Source organism: Pelobates fuscus, chromosome 3 (assembly GCF_036172605.1).
Source record: "Pelobates fuscus isolate aPelFus1 chromosome 3, aPelFus1.pri, whole genome shotgun sequence".
In the NCBI taxonomy this organism is placed as follows: Eukaryota; Metazoa; Chordata; class Amphibia; order Anura; family Pelobatidae; genus Pelobates; species Pelobates fuscus.
In genome coordinates this window covers 48,256,197-48,273,388 of record NC_086319.1, presented here as the reverse complement: position 1 = coordinate 48,273,388, position 17,192 = coordinate 48,256,197, and the positions used below count along the sequence as shown (strand labels likewise).

The 17,192-nt window shown below is 37.4% G+C and overlaps 1 protein-coding gene across 1 annotated transcript in view; it reads left to right on the top strand.

The window, feature by feature from the left end:
* The first annotated feature begins 403 nt into the window (after positions 1-403).
* TBC1D15 (TBC1 domain family member 15) overlaps positions 404-17,192 on the top strand; it is a 96,453-nt gene continuing 79,664 nt past the window's right edge. The window contains exons 1-5 of the mRNA XM_063447005.1: positions 404-485; positions 5,968-6,066; positions 6,281-6,355; positions 9,971-10,109; positions 16,168-16,378. Coding sequence (XP_063303075.1) covers positions 450-485; positions 5,968-6,066; positions 6,281-6,355; positions 9,971-10,109; positions 16,168-16,378 — 560 coding nt within the window. The 5' untranslated portion in view covers positions 404-449. The remainder of the gene's footprint in view (positions 486-5,967; positions 6,067-6,280; positions 6,356-9,970; positions 10,110-16,167; positions 16,379-17,192) is intronic.

The window sequence follows — 17,192 nt, the reverse complement described above, 5'->3', positions numbered from 1 at the left end:
CTAAAATTTGAATTCTCACTTTAGTGAAAAACCCTGTAAATTCAGAATAATATCTACTTAAAATCCTAAAGGGAAAAAAAAATCCTTTCACTGCAATCTGAAGTGAAAAATAATAAACCCAATAATTTGTGTCTGCCATAGCCTGGCTCTGGAAGTATAATGTGATAAAATTCTACTGTTTGCAACCTGTAATAAAGCACTCCATTTGCTTGGAGACCATGATGGGAAAAAAAAAAACCCAAAGCCGATGCCTATACACCACGAATGCCACAGACGATGGTGACTCTAGCGTTTAGATCTCCGCGGTGTTCGCTGTGTCACATGCCCGTACGCTGATTGGTCCCCGCACGGTGACGCGCTGCCGCCCGCGCACCACTCAGCGGCTGCCGTGTTTTGTTGATGAAGGCACGTGATGGGGCGCGACGTCATCATAAACACTTGTAGGGAAGATGGCGGCTCCTGGCCCCGGAAAGGTAACGGAAAAGGTGAGCGGTGCTAACTCCGGGGACCAGGAAGTAGGGGGAGGGTGGAAACAGGCACCTACAGGGCTGGTGTCCCCTTATATGGGGGCTGTGCTCTTTAAATGCATGTGTTCCACATGGTTATCATTAAAGCTGTCAGTGATAGAGTGCTATACCTGCCCACACCCTGTACCTGCCAGCAAACTGCACATTAATCATCAATAATAATAATAACATTAATAACTATAATAATAATATAATATTATAATAAGTGATAGTATGCTATACCTGCCCACACCCTGTACCTGCCAGCAAACTGCACATTAATCATCAATAATAATCATAACAACTATAATAATAATAATAATAATAATAATAATAATATAATATTATAATAAATCAGTGATAGTATGCTATACCTGCCCACACCCTGTACCTGCCAGCAAACTGCACATTAATCATCAATAATAATCATAACTATAATAATAATAATAATAATAAATTATTATTATAATAATAATATAATATTATAATAAATCAGTGATAGAATGCTATACCTGCCCACACCCTGTACCTGCCAGCAAACTGCACATTAATTATCAATAATAATAATAATAATAACTATAATAATAATATTATAATAAATCAGTGATGGTATGCTATACCTGCCAGCAAACTGCACATTAATCATTAATAATAATAATAATAACTATAATAATATAATATTATAATAAATCAGTGATAGAATGCTATACCTGCCCACACCCTGTACCTGCCAGCAAACTGCACATTAATCATTAATAATAATAATAATAACTATAATAACTATAATAATAATATAATAATAATATTATAATAAATCAGTGATAGTATGCTATACCTGCTCACACCCTGTACCTGCCAGCAAACTGCACATTAATAATCAATAATAATAATAACTATAATAATAATATAATAATAATATTATAATAAATCAGTGATAGTATGCTAAACCTGCCCGCACCCTTTACCTGTCACCAAACTGCACATTAATCAATAATAATAATAATAACTATAATAATAATAATATAATAATAAATCAGTGATAGTATGCTATACCTGCTCACACCCTGTACCTGCCACCAAACTGCACATTAATCATTAATAATAATAATAATAATATCATCAATAATAATAATATTAATATAATAATAATAATAATAATATTACAAGTCAGTGATAGTGTGCTATACCTGCTCACATCCTGTACCTGCCAGCAAACTACACATTAATCATTAATAATAATAATAATATCATCAATAATAATATCAATAATAATAATATAATAATAATAATAATATTACAAGTCAGTGATAGTGTGCTATACCTGCCCACACCCTGTACCTGCCAGCAAACTGCACATTAATCATCATCAATAATAATAATAATTAATAATAATAATAATATCATTAATAATACAAGTCAGTGATATTATTATATACCTGCCCACACCCTGTACCTGTCACCAAACTGCACATTACTCATCAATAATAATAATAATAATAATAATATAATAACAATACTAATATTATAATAAATCAGTGATAGAATGCTATACCAGCTCACACCCTGTACCTGTCACCAAACTGCACATTAATCATCAATAATAATAATATAATAACAATAATAATATTATAATAAATCAGTGATAGTATGCTATACCTGCCCACACCCTGTACCTGTCACCAAACTGCACATTAATCAATAATAATAATATAAGTCAGTGATAATATGCTATACCTGCCCACACCCTGTACCTGTTACCAAACTGCACCTTAATCATCAATAATAATAATTAATAATAATAATAATAATATAAGTCATTGATATAGTGCTATTTACAAGGTATACAGATTATAGGTTAGTTTGAATAGTGTGACCTGCTTGCTTGTCTGTCTTGTGGTTACTGTCACTGTATACAGGTTTTTATTATTATTAATTATAAAGCACCAACAAATTCTGCAGCGCTGTACAATGTGACTGCGGAACTTGTCGGCGCTTTATAAATAATAACAACAATAATAATATAAGTCAGGGATAGAGTGTTATTTACAGGATATACAGATTATAAGTTAGTTTGAATAGTTTGAGCTGCTTGCTTGTCTGTCTTGTGATTACTGTCACTGTATACAGGTTTTTATTATTATTTATAAAGCGCAAACAAATTCCGCATCGCTGTACAATATGACTGCGGAACTTGTCGGCGCTTTATAAATAATAACAATAATAATAATATAAGTCAGGGATAGAGTGTTATTTACAGGATATACAGATTATAAGTTAGTTTGAATAGTGTGAGCTGCTTGCTTGTCTGTCTTGTGATTACTGTCACTGTATACAGGTTTTTATTATTATTTATAAAGCGCAAACAAATTCCGCAGCGCTGTACAATATGACTGCGGAACTTGTCGGCGCTTTATAAATAATAATAATAAAAATAATAATAATATACCCCTGTATTCAGTAAACAGTGAAATGTATCGGCTCAAAAACAGAATTGTATAATTCAAGCGTAACTGTTAATGTCACTGCAAGCGACAATTTCTCCTTCCTTCACAACAGTGTGCACACTTGTGAAATGTTTACTGGGCTAAACCGACATGTTAAAAACAACAAAACGCACCTTTTACTGCTACTGCCTCTCTGTGACGTCTTGGATGTACTCATGCGTAATTGGCTAAATAGACAGATCTATCGTACAAGTGAATATGCAGTCATACGTTCATTAAGTAGTGTCATACAAATTTGGCGCCGTGCGATTTAATTAATTCTATGCCACAGTGTGTGTATATATATATATATATATATATATAATGTATTTAGTGCTTTGGAAGCTGTTCTAGGTAGCGTTGAACCTGGAGAGACAAATATGTACTCTAAGAAGAAGACAACTTAATTTTTTTTCTTCTCAATTAAGTGGTTTTGGTGCAACTCTGTCTGATAATGAAACCGAAGTGTCTACATTTGACCGTATTTGTACACCTTGTGGGAAATACACATACCGACAAAGGGAGTATTTCCTCCCGGATGCTCCAAGAGGGGAAGGCAAACACCAAAGTAACACTGGAAAGTTCAAAAGAAGACCAGGCACACCCAGTAATTTTCTCAAATAGGCAGACTTTATTTAGGAACAGTACCCAACCGTTTCGGCCATCAAATGAGCCTTTGTCAAGTCTTGAAAAACATTAAAAAATTTACATTTAATCATGGCCATTGTGGCTGTCAGATTAAGCTGTACAGATCTTTACTTCCTGCTTCTGTTAACATTATTTTTATGTCTACTGATTTAACTACTTGCTGTTTTATTGTAATATTTTGGTACTATATATATGGTTACAACTACTAATGATACCCTGTAGTTCACCGGAATTTGCACACAAGGTATGGTATTGCTTTACTGGTAATGTTTGAACTTGTCTTGGACTCTGAACGGAGTCTCTTATTCCAACCTTTTTAAAGTCTGCAGTGTTGTTAGACAGGTTTGGACAGCTGTAGAGGATTGCATTTTTGCAAGTTACCTGTGAATAGGTAACTGTCTGCTTTGTCACTGTTGTGACTCTCCTCCCCAGATTCCTTTTGATTCACTTCTCTAAGACACACCCTAAAGAGAAGGCAATAAGCTAACGGACCCTGTAACTATGGGAATGCTACATGTAATCAGTTATTCCTGATGTTGCACAATTCCTTTTAACATTGCTACTCCATTTGCAGTTTTCTCAAGCAAGCTATTCTCTGAAATTGTTGATATCTGAGGCTGACAGGGTTCTCGGCAGGAAGACTAACTGGCTGTTCTTTTATGCTTATGAGTTAATATACTTTACAACTAAATTGTGCAATACAAATACATGAAGGGAATTTACACCTTATGAGCGTACTGAAACTGCACAGCTCCCCTTTCTCCCCTCTCCCCCATTTATTGACATATTTGTTCATTGCTATACCTAGTTGTCAATGTCAACACACATATTGTTATTATAAGCAATACAATCTAGAAATATAAAAACACACAAAAACCAATAATAATGTGGTATATTAAAACACCAAATTTGCGCTTGTGGCTAAATAATACTCACAAGATGGTGAATGGTTGCAGGCAATAGAAATCTTTTTTTGGATTCGAAGGAGCTAAGTTTTCTCTCTTAACCTTTAAAGGGACACTCCAGGCACCCGGACCACTTCTGCCCATTGGAGTGGTCTGGGTGCCAACTCCCACTACCCTTAACCCTGCAAGTGTAATTATTGCAGTTTTCATAAACTGCAATATTTACCTTGAAGGGTTTTTGTGTGTTTTTAGATTCCTAGATTGTATTGCTTATATTTCTATTAAAGGATCACTATAGGGTCAGGAACACAAACATGTATTCCTGACCCTATAGTGTTAAAACCACCATCTAGCCCCCCATGGGCCCCTCATGCCTCCATAAATATAGCAAAATCTTACTGTAGCCTGAAGCTGTAGATCTGCATGCTGTTCGCCTCAGAAAAACAAGCGGTCTGCTGACATCATCAGAAGTGGTGGCCTGATCACAATGCTTCCCAATAGGATTGGCTGAGACTGACAAGGAGGCAAATCAGGGGCAGAGCCCGCATGATTCAAACACAGCCCTGGCCAATCAGCATCTCCTCATAGAGATGAATTGAATCAATGAATCTCTGTGAGGAAAGTTCAGTGTCTGCATGCAGAGGGAGGAGACACTGAATGTTTGGATGCATTTTAGGCAGCCATGACCCAGGAAGGATCTCTAACAGCCATCTGAGGAGTGACCAGTGAAGTTATCACTAGGCTGTAATGTAAACACTGCATTTTCTCTGAAAAGACAGTGTTTACAGCAAAAAGCCTGAAGGTAATGATTCTACTCACCAGAACAAATTCAATAAGCTGTAGTTGTTCTGGTGACTATAGTGTCCATTTAAGAAGGCATCTTCTTACAATCTATTGTATCCATAAAAGGGTAACTTTATTTTATATACGTTAACCCATTTGGGAGCACGTGTGTTATATTGCACTTTTGTATTGTTTACATATTGTTACTAACCTTGCCTTTGAAAGGTCACTCAAAGCAAAATAACCTCTTTAGCATACTGGGTGCAGGGCCTCAATTTAAAACTGGCAGAAAAGGAAGCATTTTATTGCATCTACTGCCAACCTCTAAACTTGTATAATGACAAATCAGTCAGTTTTTGATCATGCATGTACTGAGACACTGACTGCTTTTGGTATAGACTTTTTTGACTGCGCTGAATAGCTGCAGCCTTTTTAGTGAGATTTAAGTGAAGCTGAAAGACTTGGAGACCATGCAGCTATAAAAAATACGCCCTGCAGAATTAACCCATACCTTGGGTGCAGACTCGACATCTATAGAGCGTTATTTTCAAGGTACTTTAATATAAGAAAAGACAATCATCATCATCTCTGGTAGGTCATTAATAAACACCTTTGTTTTTTTTTGTTTTTTTCCTATGACAGGTATATTATAAACAGGAAGGTGTATTCATACATCCGTCTTGTGGAAAAGTTGAAGAACAAGACAGTTTAATTCCTGGGACATTACGTGTGATAGAAAAGGTACTGAAACTGTGGCTTTTGTTGAATTAACAAATAAAAAGGGATCTGTTTAATTTATGTTGCCTATTAATTGGCAGCATTCATTTAATGGCTTGTGTAATGTTTTAGTATTTCAAAAGAACTGAAAGAAACTGTGTTTTTATAATCACATTGGCTTACACACTCAAATCTTACGGAGTGTTTTCTTTTGTTTGTTTTTTTGTTTTGTGTTTAGGATGCTGAAATTATTGTTGATTGGAATCCAGTGGAAGAAACTTTGGATTCTTCAAACATTCGTTGTACTGTAAAGGTTTGTATTAATCTTTCTTCTGCAGAATTAAAACTGAAACCTAATATTGTACTATTTTAATAAATCTGATCAATCTTAAAGTTTGCTTTGACATAAGTGCAGTGTGCTTTGCAATGGCGACTAAATGCATCTGCTCTGGTTTTGAACCATTCTATCAGCAGCCATTTCTTTAGAAACTTAAAAAGAAATAAACAAACAAACAATATCGGTGAATTTTGTCCGTCTTTGGCCCTCACTACCTCTTATCCCTGTAAATAAAACATATACTGCTGAATTTACTGTAAAGTCTCATGAACACATTGTACAGAGCTGCAGAAAATGTTGGCGCTTTATAGATGATTATATCCGTTCTAGCCAGTAGATGGAACTACAGCTCCCTTAATCCTTAAAGAACGGCTCCAGGCAGCTAACTTAATTGGACTAAAGTTGTTATGGTGCCAAGCGCCTAATTTTATATGTTAAACTATTTCCCCCATCATTCATTAAACTGCTTTAGAAAAATATATACATTTTCTCAAGCAGTTTTGTGGATGGGGAGCTACTAAAAGAAAAACTTGAATTCGTCTTTACTGCACAGTGAAAGGAAGATATAAAAGTGTTGCTGCTACAGTATTCGTTTGCTTGAAATTATATATTTGGCATACATTGATTTTCAGCCTGGTTGGATGAACGTGATTCTGATAATGTGGAGCTGTAAATTAGCACACTACAAATGTGGCTGTGGGTGCTGGGGAGCCCCATTTCTTTTGTGAAATCAATTCTAAACAGTTTGATAAAGAATCAGAGAATTCCATCCAGAAACTTTAGACTACATGAAAAAAATCAATGCAGAGGGAAGGGATTGGCTGCTTAGGAGGAGAGAAGAGCAAGCTTCCCCTTGCAGGTGCACTGCCTGTAAGAGAGAAGGTGAGCACAACTGCCACCAGCGTGCTGACGACAGAGGTAAATTTTAAACCAAAATTACATTTGGCAGTCCAGAACAGAGTTCTGTTTCCAAAGTCACACATGTAACTAGCCCCGGTACAACAGTATATCTCTATCTATCTATATATGTGTATATCTCAGTTTGTGCAACTTTTTTTTTTTTAAAAAATATTATTTATTTATTTTTTTGCATGGTAACATACAGGTTCACTTTTCCCCAACAGCATTTGTGAATTGTGAGTAAACTGAGTTTATCATAATACAAGGCATGTATGAGAGACTGCACATTTTTAGATTGATTGTTAAACAAACAAAGTCTTCGTCAGGAACGTCATGTTGTATACTGCGTTTATAAGTAGTGAGGTCTTGAGGTTCTGACTGCTGTATAGCAGGCTTCTCCATAAGTAGGAAATCGTATAAACAAAGGAGGTTGGCATAGTTGTATTAGTGCGATTATGGGCACGCATGTATTCCTAACCTCTGGGGTAAGGGGGGAAGGGGTTGTCAGTATTTCTAGGCAAAACTGTGTGTGTTGAGTTATAGTGGGAGATTCAGTCGCACCTGTCAGAAGTATGATGGGTAAAGCTTAAGGAGCATGTGGTTAGTGTTGTAACCGTTAAGGAGCTACATTTGCTATAGTCATCTGTAGTAAACTGAAACGTAAAACTCATAAAACTTGTAACTGGGTAAATAATGCTACTGATCAGGCATTCATGTCTGCCAGGGACGAATGGTGAGATTCGGGAGACATCCCAGGCGTGGCTGGTGGGCTGAGACGGCTGTGTCTCAGAAAGGCCCAAGACCTGTAGGATATTTAGGCACTCTGGTGGTCCTATCGCTTTGCAAGTGTTCCCGTCTGTAGTGACCGTAAGGAACCTAGGATATGTCCAACAATTGGTTATTCCTGACTCCTGCAGGGCCTGGGTGGTGGGACGCATGAATTTTCGCCATAGCAAGGTGGCTTTGCTTAGGTCCTGGAAGAACGTGAGGGAATGGTTCTCAAATTGGAGTGGAGTTTTCCCCTTCAGAGCATGTAGGAGCCCCTATTTGTCAACGAAGGTCTGGCAGCATAGGGTGACGTCCTGTGGAACATTCGTTGGTGTTGGTGCGTGAGATGTTGTGGAGATGAGGTACAGGCTGTCGTATGCAAACTTTTGAGATATTTTTGCAGGTAGGACAGAGGAGACTCCTGAGGAAGCGAGGTAGCTCATCTGTGGGAAAAGAGTCTGCTACCTCATGGATTTTAATATTTCCCTGTCTCCCCTTGTCCTCCAGGACATCCATTCTAATAGCAAGTTGTGAGTGTAGTTCTTGTAGGTGTTGCGTGGTTTCTCCTTGTGTGATCATGCTCTGCTTCACGTCTATGATGTCTTCTTTGGCTGCCTGGAGTCTGTCGGCCATGGCCTGCACCTCCGTTTTTACCATATTCAATTCCACTGAGAACATGTCTTGGAAGTGTTCCAAGTGATCATGAATGTCCTGTTTTGTTAATGGCGCTTCGGTTTTGGGTAAGGCTGGGGATGCTACCGTAGCAGTTTCCTCCTAGTCTCGTGCTGGTTTAGGCCGCATGGGTGTAATCCTTCTGGCTCTGGAGGTGGAGGTCAGCATCTGGCCGATGTCCTGTTTGCTGCGAGACTGAGCTGTAGTCGGTCTCTGTGATTTGCGTCCCATAATTGTACCCAGCTGGGCTTGATGAATATCCGGGGGAGACTAGGCCTCGTCAGTGCCATCGGTTGTCCAGAGGTCGACACTGGATAGCCGCGGGAGTCGCACTCGGTAGACCTGAAGTCCTAGGCGTCGAGTTTTTTCACCTGCAGTGAACTAGAACAGCATCTACCGAATAGGTGCAGGTTCCCAAGCATGCAGGTAAGTATTGTGCTGAGCAATATAGTGTTTTTCGCCACGGACAAGCTTGTTTTTAAAGTTTGGAACTCGGAGCTGTGAGTAATCTTGTGCAACATTTTAAATTGAAATGCTGCACATTCTGGCTGCTACCACCATGACCACTTCTAAAAGCAGAAGTAGTCATGGTGGTTGGAGAAACCCTTTAAGTGGCTATGTAAACACCATATCAAAAATGTAATCTTTATGAAATACTCATATGTACTGTTGGATTTTCACTTAAATTTCAACCCATTCAAAAGACATACTAAGACTAGGGACTACTTTGTTTCAATATTTTTCCTTTGCTTGACAAAATGTCTACCCCCTCAAGCTTGTCATTTCCCCTAGCTGTCACCAGTCTCCTGACTGCTGTAGGCAAAAAAAAAGCTGTTTCTATGGAAGATCTCCTTGTATCCTCCTTAGACATCAATGCTGTAGTCTCGCGCATGCGAAAGAGTGCAAAGCTGATGTTGGATCCCGGCAGCTGATGCGCCAGAAGCTTAACAGGACTTGAGGAACAATTTCAAGTAAGTAAATGTCATAATTCTCAATGTCCACCGGACCCCGATTGGTGATATCACTGTTGGGGTCTTTGCAAATTAAGCAAAGACTCCATGGTGACAGAGCCACTTAAACTTTGCAATATTCTAATCAATTACTGAATATTATTGTGATCAACACTAATAGTTTTATGTATGGTTAATTATTATTATTATTTTTTTTTTTTTAAAGTTCTTTTGTTGACTATAATTTGTATTGTCCATTTCCAATCTTAAATTATGGAATTGTTTACAATAATTTTCGTAGGATTCAAGTTCCGTTGTAGAATTGACTCCTGCACCAGAAGACAGAGTTGTCCGTGGTATTTCCCACCAAAGCAGTTATGAAGCTGAATGGGACATGGTCAATGCAGTATCGTTCAAGAAGAAACTCTTTTCAAATGGGGGTATGTACTGAACATCAACCCTGGACATAGTGGAATAAACCAAAACCTCTATTTATTCTACTCTGTGAAACATGTATTAAAAATAAACCTCAGTAACATGACTGGCCTAGGTTTAATCTATTTTATGTTGTTTTAAAAAAAAAAAAAAAAAGAATTTTTTTTTTTTTTAAAAGATCTGGGCCTTATTTTGTTTTTATATTAACAAAGGAGAGTCTTTGAAATAGCGTTATTCTAGATTTTTGTGAAGGACTTTTTCATGTTCAATTAATATTTTTGGTTGGTTCAATTCCTAATAGGAGAGATTGCAGCATTTGTCTCAGGAACCACACACCAACAAAAAAAATCCTTAACTTGAAATAAAATAAGGGTAAAAGGGCTTTTTTTTCTCCCCCCAACAAACTATGGTCATCTTTAAGTAAATACATCACACTGTTTATTGTACATTGCTCAGAGACCCTGGCTGATTCAAGTTACTGACATCTTTCAACTTCAACTTTGTGCAGAGTACAAACCACTCATGGGTCGATCACCCTTCACACCAAACGCTACAAATGTTTTTTTTATGTGCTGTTCACTATACTGCTTAATGTGGGCAAACTTTTCTTGTTAAAGGCAAGAAATTAATCTATATAAACTGGCAACCAGCAGAAACTAATTGTTCATGCAAGGTCAGGTTAAATTAGAGACTGTTAAAGCTGATGCTCTAGGCCACACATTGCAATATGTTGAAGCATTTTTATTTTGTTGTGTGATATGCTGCTGCTCTGTGCACAGTGTCTCACAGATAGTGTGAATAGATTGTCCCTGCCCTGGCTGCGTAACATAGGAAATACTATTCGTAACACAAATCAAATTGCGTAACTAACATGGCCTGGAGGTGTTTCCAAACACAAAATTTGTTTCATCCCTAATGTGATTGCATTTCACCTGGGTGTTTATGCACTAGAACATGTGTAGAACACCTTCTGCACTCCAGATGTTGTGGACCACATCTCCCATCAATGCTCTTACTTCCATGATGCTGTACACACAATCAGGAGTGTCCAGGGTTGCCAATTCTTGCACTAGAAGAAAAAAGTAATTGGCTGCCGATGTAGCTGCTTTACTGTCAGCTAAGTGAAATGTATCCTGGTGATATTTATGTATAGAATGTATAGTGTTGCATTTTGTCAATCACAGCAGCAGTAAAATTAAGGTGTTTACAAGTTCTGCTTCTGTAAACTGTTTACAAACCCGTTGACACTAGAGTAATATTAAAAATGTCTATTTTTTCAGTTATCTGTATTACCAACCTACCCACCTTCCCCTTTCAATGATAAAGCAAACCATACTGAGTTCTTATTAATGAATATCAAAAGTACATTCAGTGATTTGGTTAGTAGGCCCTTTTATCATTTATAATTTTAGCCTTTATTCACCACAAGGATTTTCAAATCTATATTCTATATATTCTGTTTGCAGATATATATTCTATATGCAAGTTTCCCCATGAGAAACACTACCACTATCACAACAGACCTGTTATTGTCATTGACTATCCTCCGTTCTTCAGAAATCTTTTACATACACTCCTAAGCCCCCACCCGTTTATGGGGTGTTTGTGTTTTTACTCAGCAGCTTGACTAATATTCTAAGATATTGGCAAACTAATAAGATTCTCCTAACACCATATTGGTTATTATGTAATGAAATCCCCTGTCCCTTTTTCTTTGTAAACGGTTCCCTATCTGCATAGATAATTTTTTACATTTGCTTCAGCTATAATCCTTCTTTTTTTTTTCTCTTCCCTCTCTGCAAAGAGAAGTTTGTAAAGCATGCCCACATTGTGTGAGTACACAACTTTCAGATCTTAATCTTCCCTTTTCAGCTCAACAGTGTTACTAAGTTGTCAACAGAGCTGTTAATAGGCTATTAATAGTAGAAACATACTGGATACCGAACTCACCAAGTAACCCAGGTGCTCTGAAGCCAGGGCTGACCAGGCCTCCCTTCCAAGATATGCAGAATAATTAATGGTTCAGGCACTCCGGGATAACACAAATAGCAGCTTTATTGGGGCAAGTGCAGCAACGTTTCAACCCTACCGGGTCTTTATCAAGCTTCATAATGACCCGGTAGGGTAGAAACATTGCTGCTTTTGCTGTTTTTGTTATCCCTGAGTGCTGAACGGTTCTTTATTCTGCATGTTAATAGGCTATTGGCAGCCATACTATGTCCGATATCAACTTATTCAGCAGCTCCATTTATCTGATCTGATTAATAAGTTATAGACCAGAATGAGATACCCGATTGGTGGGGACACTTTCTGTTCCAGGCAGAACTCACTGCTGCTGCATGCCTGGGAACTTGCATCAACTCCAGCAATTTTAATGGAGAGTATCCCTTTTTTTTTTAAAGGGGCACACTGAGTTCCAAAACCACTACTGCATGCTATGGTGGTAGGAGGCTGTAGGCACTGACAGCGTGAAACAAAGGGAAGGTCTCCCAGGCATCTGTGGCTTGGCCCCCACTTGCCAGATTGCTAATGCAGAGGTTCTACTTTTACATTTACTATGTAAATGTAACCTAAATTTGGATAGCATTGATTGGTTGACAGTGTCAGTCTAAATTTATTAGAGATTATCATTGCTTGTGTGGAAGTACACAAGCAACATGGTGGGCAGAGGCCAGGCTTGGTTTGTGGTAAACTACTTAAAGTTTGACACATAACTGTGGTAAGGGGCAGTAGTCCTCTAGCATCAGAACTGCCACTGCTGTAGTAGTTATGGTGTTTTGATTGCTCTTTTAATTATTGTACTTATGTGTATTTACTCAATGTTTTATCTATATCAGTGGTTCTTAACTTCTTGGTTGAGACATAGAATAATAATCATCTGTCCACACGTTAATATTCACAAGAAACTTCGTAAGTTCATTGAAGACTTTCTGAGTTGATTGATGGGTTTTTACAGAATAAATTTAGTTCTATATGACAAAATGTAATTTACCTTTTGGATTTGTACCCTGTCTGAGTCAGAACATAAGAGATAGACATGCCCGTTGAATACTTTATTTATTTTCTTTGCACGTATATCTGGGTACTTACAAACTGTAGGGCTACAGCCTCTGCATACAGCCTCTGCATAGAAGGCTTATCAATAAACTGCAATCTTTGAGTTTGGATTCCAATATTGTTGAATGGGTAAGGCAGTGGCTGAGTGACAGGCAACAGAGGGTTGTAGTCAATGGAGTATATTCGAAGCTTGGGCTTGTCACCAGTGGGGTACCTCAGGGATCTGTACTTGGACCCATTCTCTTTAATATTTTTATTAGTGATATTGCAGAAGGTCTTGATGGTAAGGTGTGTCTTTTTGCGGATGATACTAAGATATGTAACAGGGTTGATGTTCCAGGAGGGATAAGCCAAATGGCAAATGATTTAGGTAAACTAGAAAAATGGTCAGAGTTGTGGCAACTGACATTTAATGTGGATAAGTGCAAGATAATGCATCTTGGACGTAAAAACCCAAGGGCAGAGTACAGAATATTTGATAGAGTCCTAACCTCAACATCTGAGGAAAGGGATTTAGGGGTGATTATTTCTGAGGACTTAAAGGTAGGCAGACAATGTAATAGAGCAGCAGGAAATGCTAGCAGAATGCTTGGTTGTATAGGGAGAGGTATTAGCAGTAGAAAGAGGGAAGTGCTCATGCCATTGTACAGAACACTGGTGATACCTCACTTGGAGTATTGTACGCAGTACTGGAGACCGTATCTTCAGAAGGATATTGATACCTTAGAGAGAGTTCAGAGAAGGGTTACTAAGCTGGTTCATGGATTGCAGGATAAAACTTACCAGGAAAGGTTAAAGGATCTTAACATGTATAGCTTGGTGGAAAGACGAGACAGGGGGGATATGATAGAAACATTTAAATACATAAAGGGAATCAACACAGTAAAGGAGGAGACTATATTTAAAAGAAGAAAAACTACCACAACCAGAGGACATAGTCTAAAATTAGAAGGACAAAGGTTTAAAAATAATATCAGGAAGTATTACTTTACTGAGAGGGTAGTGGATGCATGGAATAGCCTTCCAGCTGAAGTGGTAGAGGTTAACACAGTAAAGGAGTTTAAGCATGCGTGGGATAGGCATAAGGCTATCCTTACTATAAGATAATGCCAGGGACTAATGAAAGTATTTAGAAAACTGGGCAGACTAGATGGGCCGAATGGTTCTTATCTGCCGTCACATTCTATGTTTCTATGTTTCTCTGTGAGGAAAGCTTTCAAATTATTTTAGCTCCTCTGTAAAGAATAGATTGTCCTTTTAGTTGGTGTATATTATGATGTACGTCTTAAATGCTGCCATGATTAAATGGAAAGCATAAAATAGTAATTCTTACTATAATTTACTTGATTATTATCCATGGCAAAAAGACTGAAAATAATAACTTGGGAAGTTACCCAGTTATGCAACTGTCCATTATGTTCACTGTTAGAATCCAGTCCATGGAAGAAATGTTCTGATTAAAATGCAGACAATATTAATGAGCAAGGGAATCAAAGTTAAATAAAGGACCAGGGCATTTTTTATCACTATTGTAATTGGGCAGAGCTACATAACGGGTGAACAAAATGCCTGTTAGGATAAATACATATTACACTTAATGTGTACACTATATTTACTTGTTTATAGCTACTAGTTACCTGCTAAATTCATTATCAAATGTGCAGTGTTTTGTTTATTTTTTGTTTTGTTACAATGTTTAATGTAAATTGCAACATCATTATGCCATTTTATTCTAAAAGCTAATTTAGCAAAATGTATGTAATCTAAATTTGAATGATATATATATATATATATATATATATATATATATATATATATATTCCTGCTAAAATACAAATGTTACCATCAAATGTAGATGCAAGCATAATAAATATATATATATGTATATACACACACACCACGATCCAACGCATTCACATATCCACTAAACAGCAACTTCAATGTTGACAGATTTTATTAGTTTTAGAGTAGGACCTGCCAAAGATAGGCTACATTGACGTTGTGGCAGGCTTATGCAATGTATGATCATATGATGTTACTAAACCCCCATTATTTTTGCCTAGTTTAGGTGTGTTTTTTGGTTTTGTTTGTTTAAAAAAACAAAAACAAAAAAAAAAACAACTAATAAAATCTGTCAACATAGAAGTTGCTGTTTAGTGGATAGGTGAGTGCTCTGGATCTTGTGTATTGTATAATTTGGCCGCCAGCAGCACCGCATTTATGCATGTTCAGGTGAGTGCAGCCCTCTGGTTTAAATATATATTTATTTATGTCCTGAAGAAAGTTCTGATAGAACTGAAACGTTGACTGACTGTTGGAATAAACCTAAGAAGTTTTTTACAAGACCTAGAGTGCTGGCTTTTATATATATATATATATATATATATATATATATATCTTTATTTTGATGGTTACATTTGTATTAGTATTATTAAATGTAGATGTGTATATATATATATATATATATATATCTTTACTTTGATGGTTACATTTGTATCATCAAAATAAAGTAATACTACTTTAACCATACAAATGTAGATACAAGCATAAAATATATATTTATTCTTGAATCTACATTTGATGGTCAAATTAGTATTTTAGCAGGAATTCACAAGCCTGTTTTTGATCTTCATGTGTTTTTGTTTTTCATTGTCAAGCAAATCTGAGAACTTTGGATTGCACTTTTTTATGTAACTTTTTTTTCAGGCAAAGGAAAAACAAGTCTGATCTCCTTAAGGGCAGGCTCAGAACTAGATCCAATTAAATAGATGCTGATATTTCACTTCTGTCAGTTCTGATTTTGTTTATTTGTGAACTGGACTTTTGAACCAAAATGTATCTGAATCAGAAATGATTGCTTTCAGGTTTCTTCATTCCTGATTCCCGAAGCCCTATTGTTATATAAATGTTATAATTGCAAATGGTCTATGAAGCCATTCTCATGATCACATGGCATGCTTGCATTTATCGATTGCCTATAACATGTTGGTTTCTGGCTATTTTTAGGGGTTCACAGTCCTTTGACTGTCCAGAGCAAATGGTCATTCCTATTCAGCTTGGCCGACCTCAAGTCAATTAAACAGAACAAAGAAGGCATGGGCTGGTCTTATTTTGTTTTCTGCTTGAGGGATGATGTTGTCCTCCCAGCTCTACACTTCCATCAAGGAGGAAGCGAACTTCTGCTTGAATGCCTTGAGAAATATGTGCTGCTGTGTGAGTAAGTAGAACTTCAACCCAAAGGCTTTTTTCACTCTACTTGAATGGATGATGTAGAACTATAAGAATCTGTTCTACAGCCATTTAATGTTTGGTCTTCGTTTCTTTATATATTTTTTTCCCTAATGGCAGTTATTTTCTTTTTGTAACAACAGATTTATTTATTTTTTGTTTATTTATTTTTTAACTCTTGTTAGCAAAATGTTCCAAGCAATGTACTAGTTTGAATAGTATGGTAATCTTGCAATCTTATGGCCAAATATAGCATTCAGAAGCAATTTGATGCAGAAATTAAATGGCTCGTTTGTGTTAAAGGGACACTCCAGGCACCCAGACCACTTCTGCCCATTGGAGTGGTCTGGGTGCCAACTCCTACTACCCTTAACCCTGCAAGTGTAATTATTGCAGTTTTCATAAACTGCAATATTTACATTGCAGGGTTAAGTCCTCCTCTAATGGCTGTCTACTAGAGGAGAACACGAACACGCTATGTGAGCACCTACAGCGTTGCCGAAATCCCCATAGGAAAGCATTGTATAGTGCTTCCCTATGGGGAGGTCTAATGCACGTGCACGGCCATTGTGGCGCATGCGCATTAGGTCTCCCCCGTTGGCTGACGTCGACGGGGGAGAAGCATAGGCTGAGCCTGACCCAGCGCCAAGGGACATCGGCGCTGGACTCCGGTAAGTCAATGAAGGTGTTTTAACCCCTTCAGCAACTTGGGATGGAGGGTGGGAGGTAGAGGGACACTAGAGGGTACTGCAGTGCCAGGAAAACTAATGTTTTCCTGGCACTGGAGAATCCCTGTAAAATTT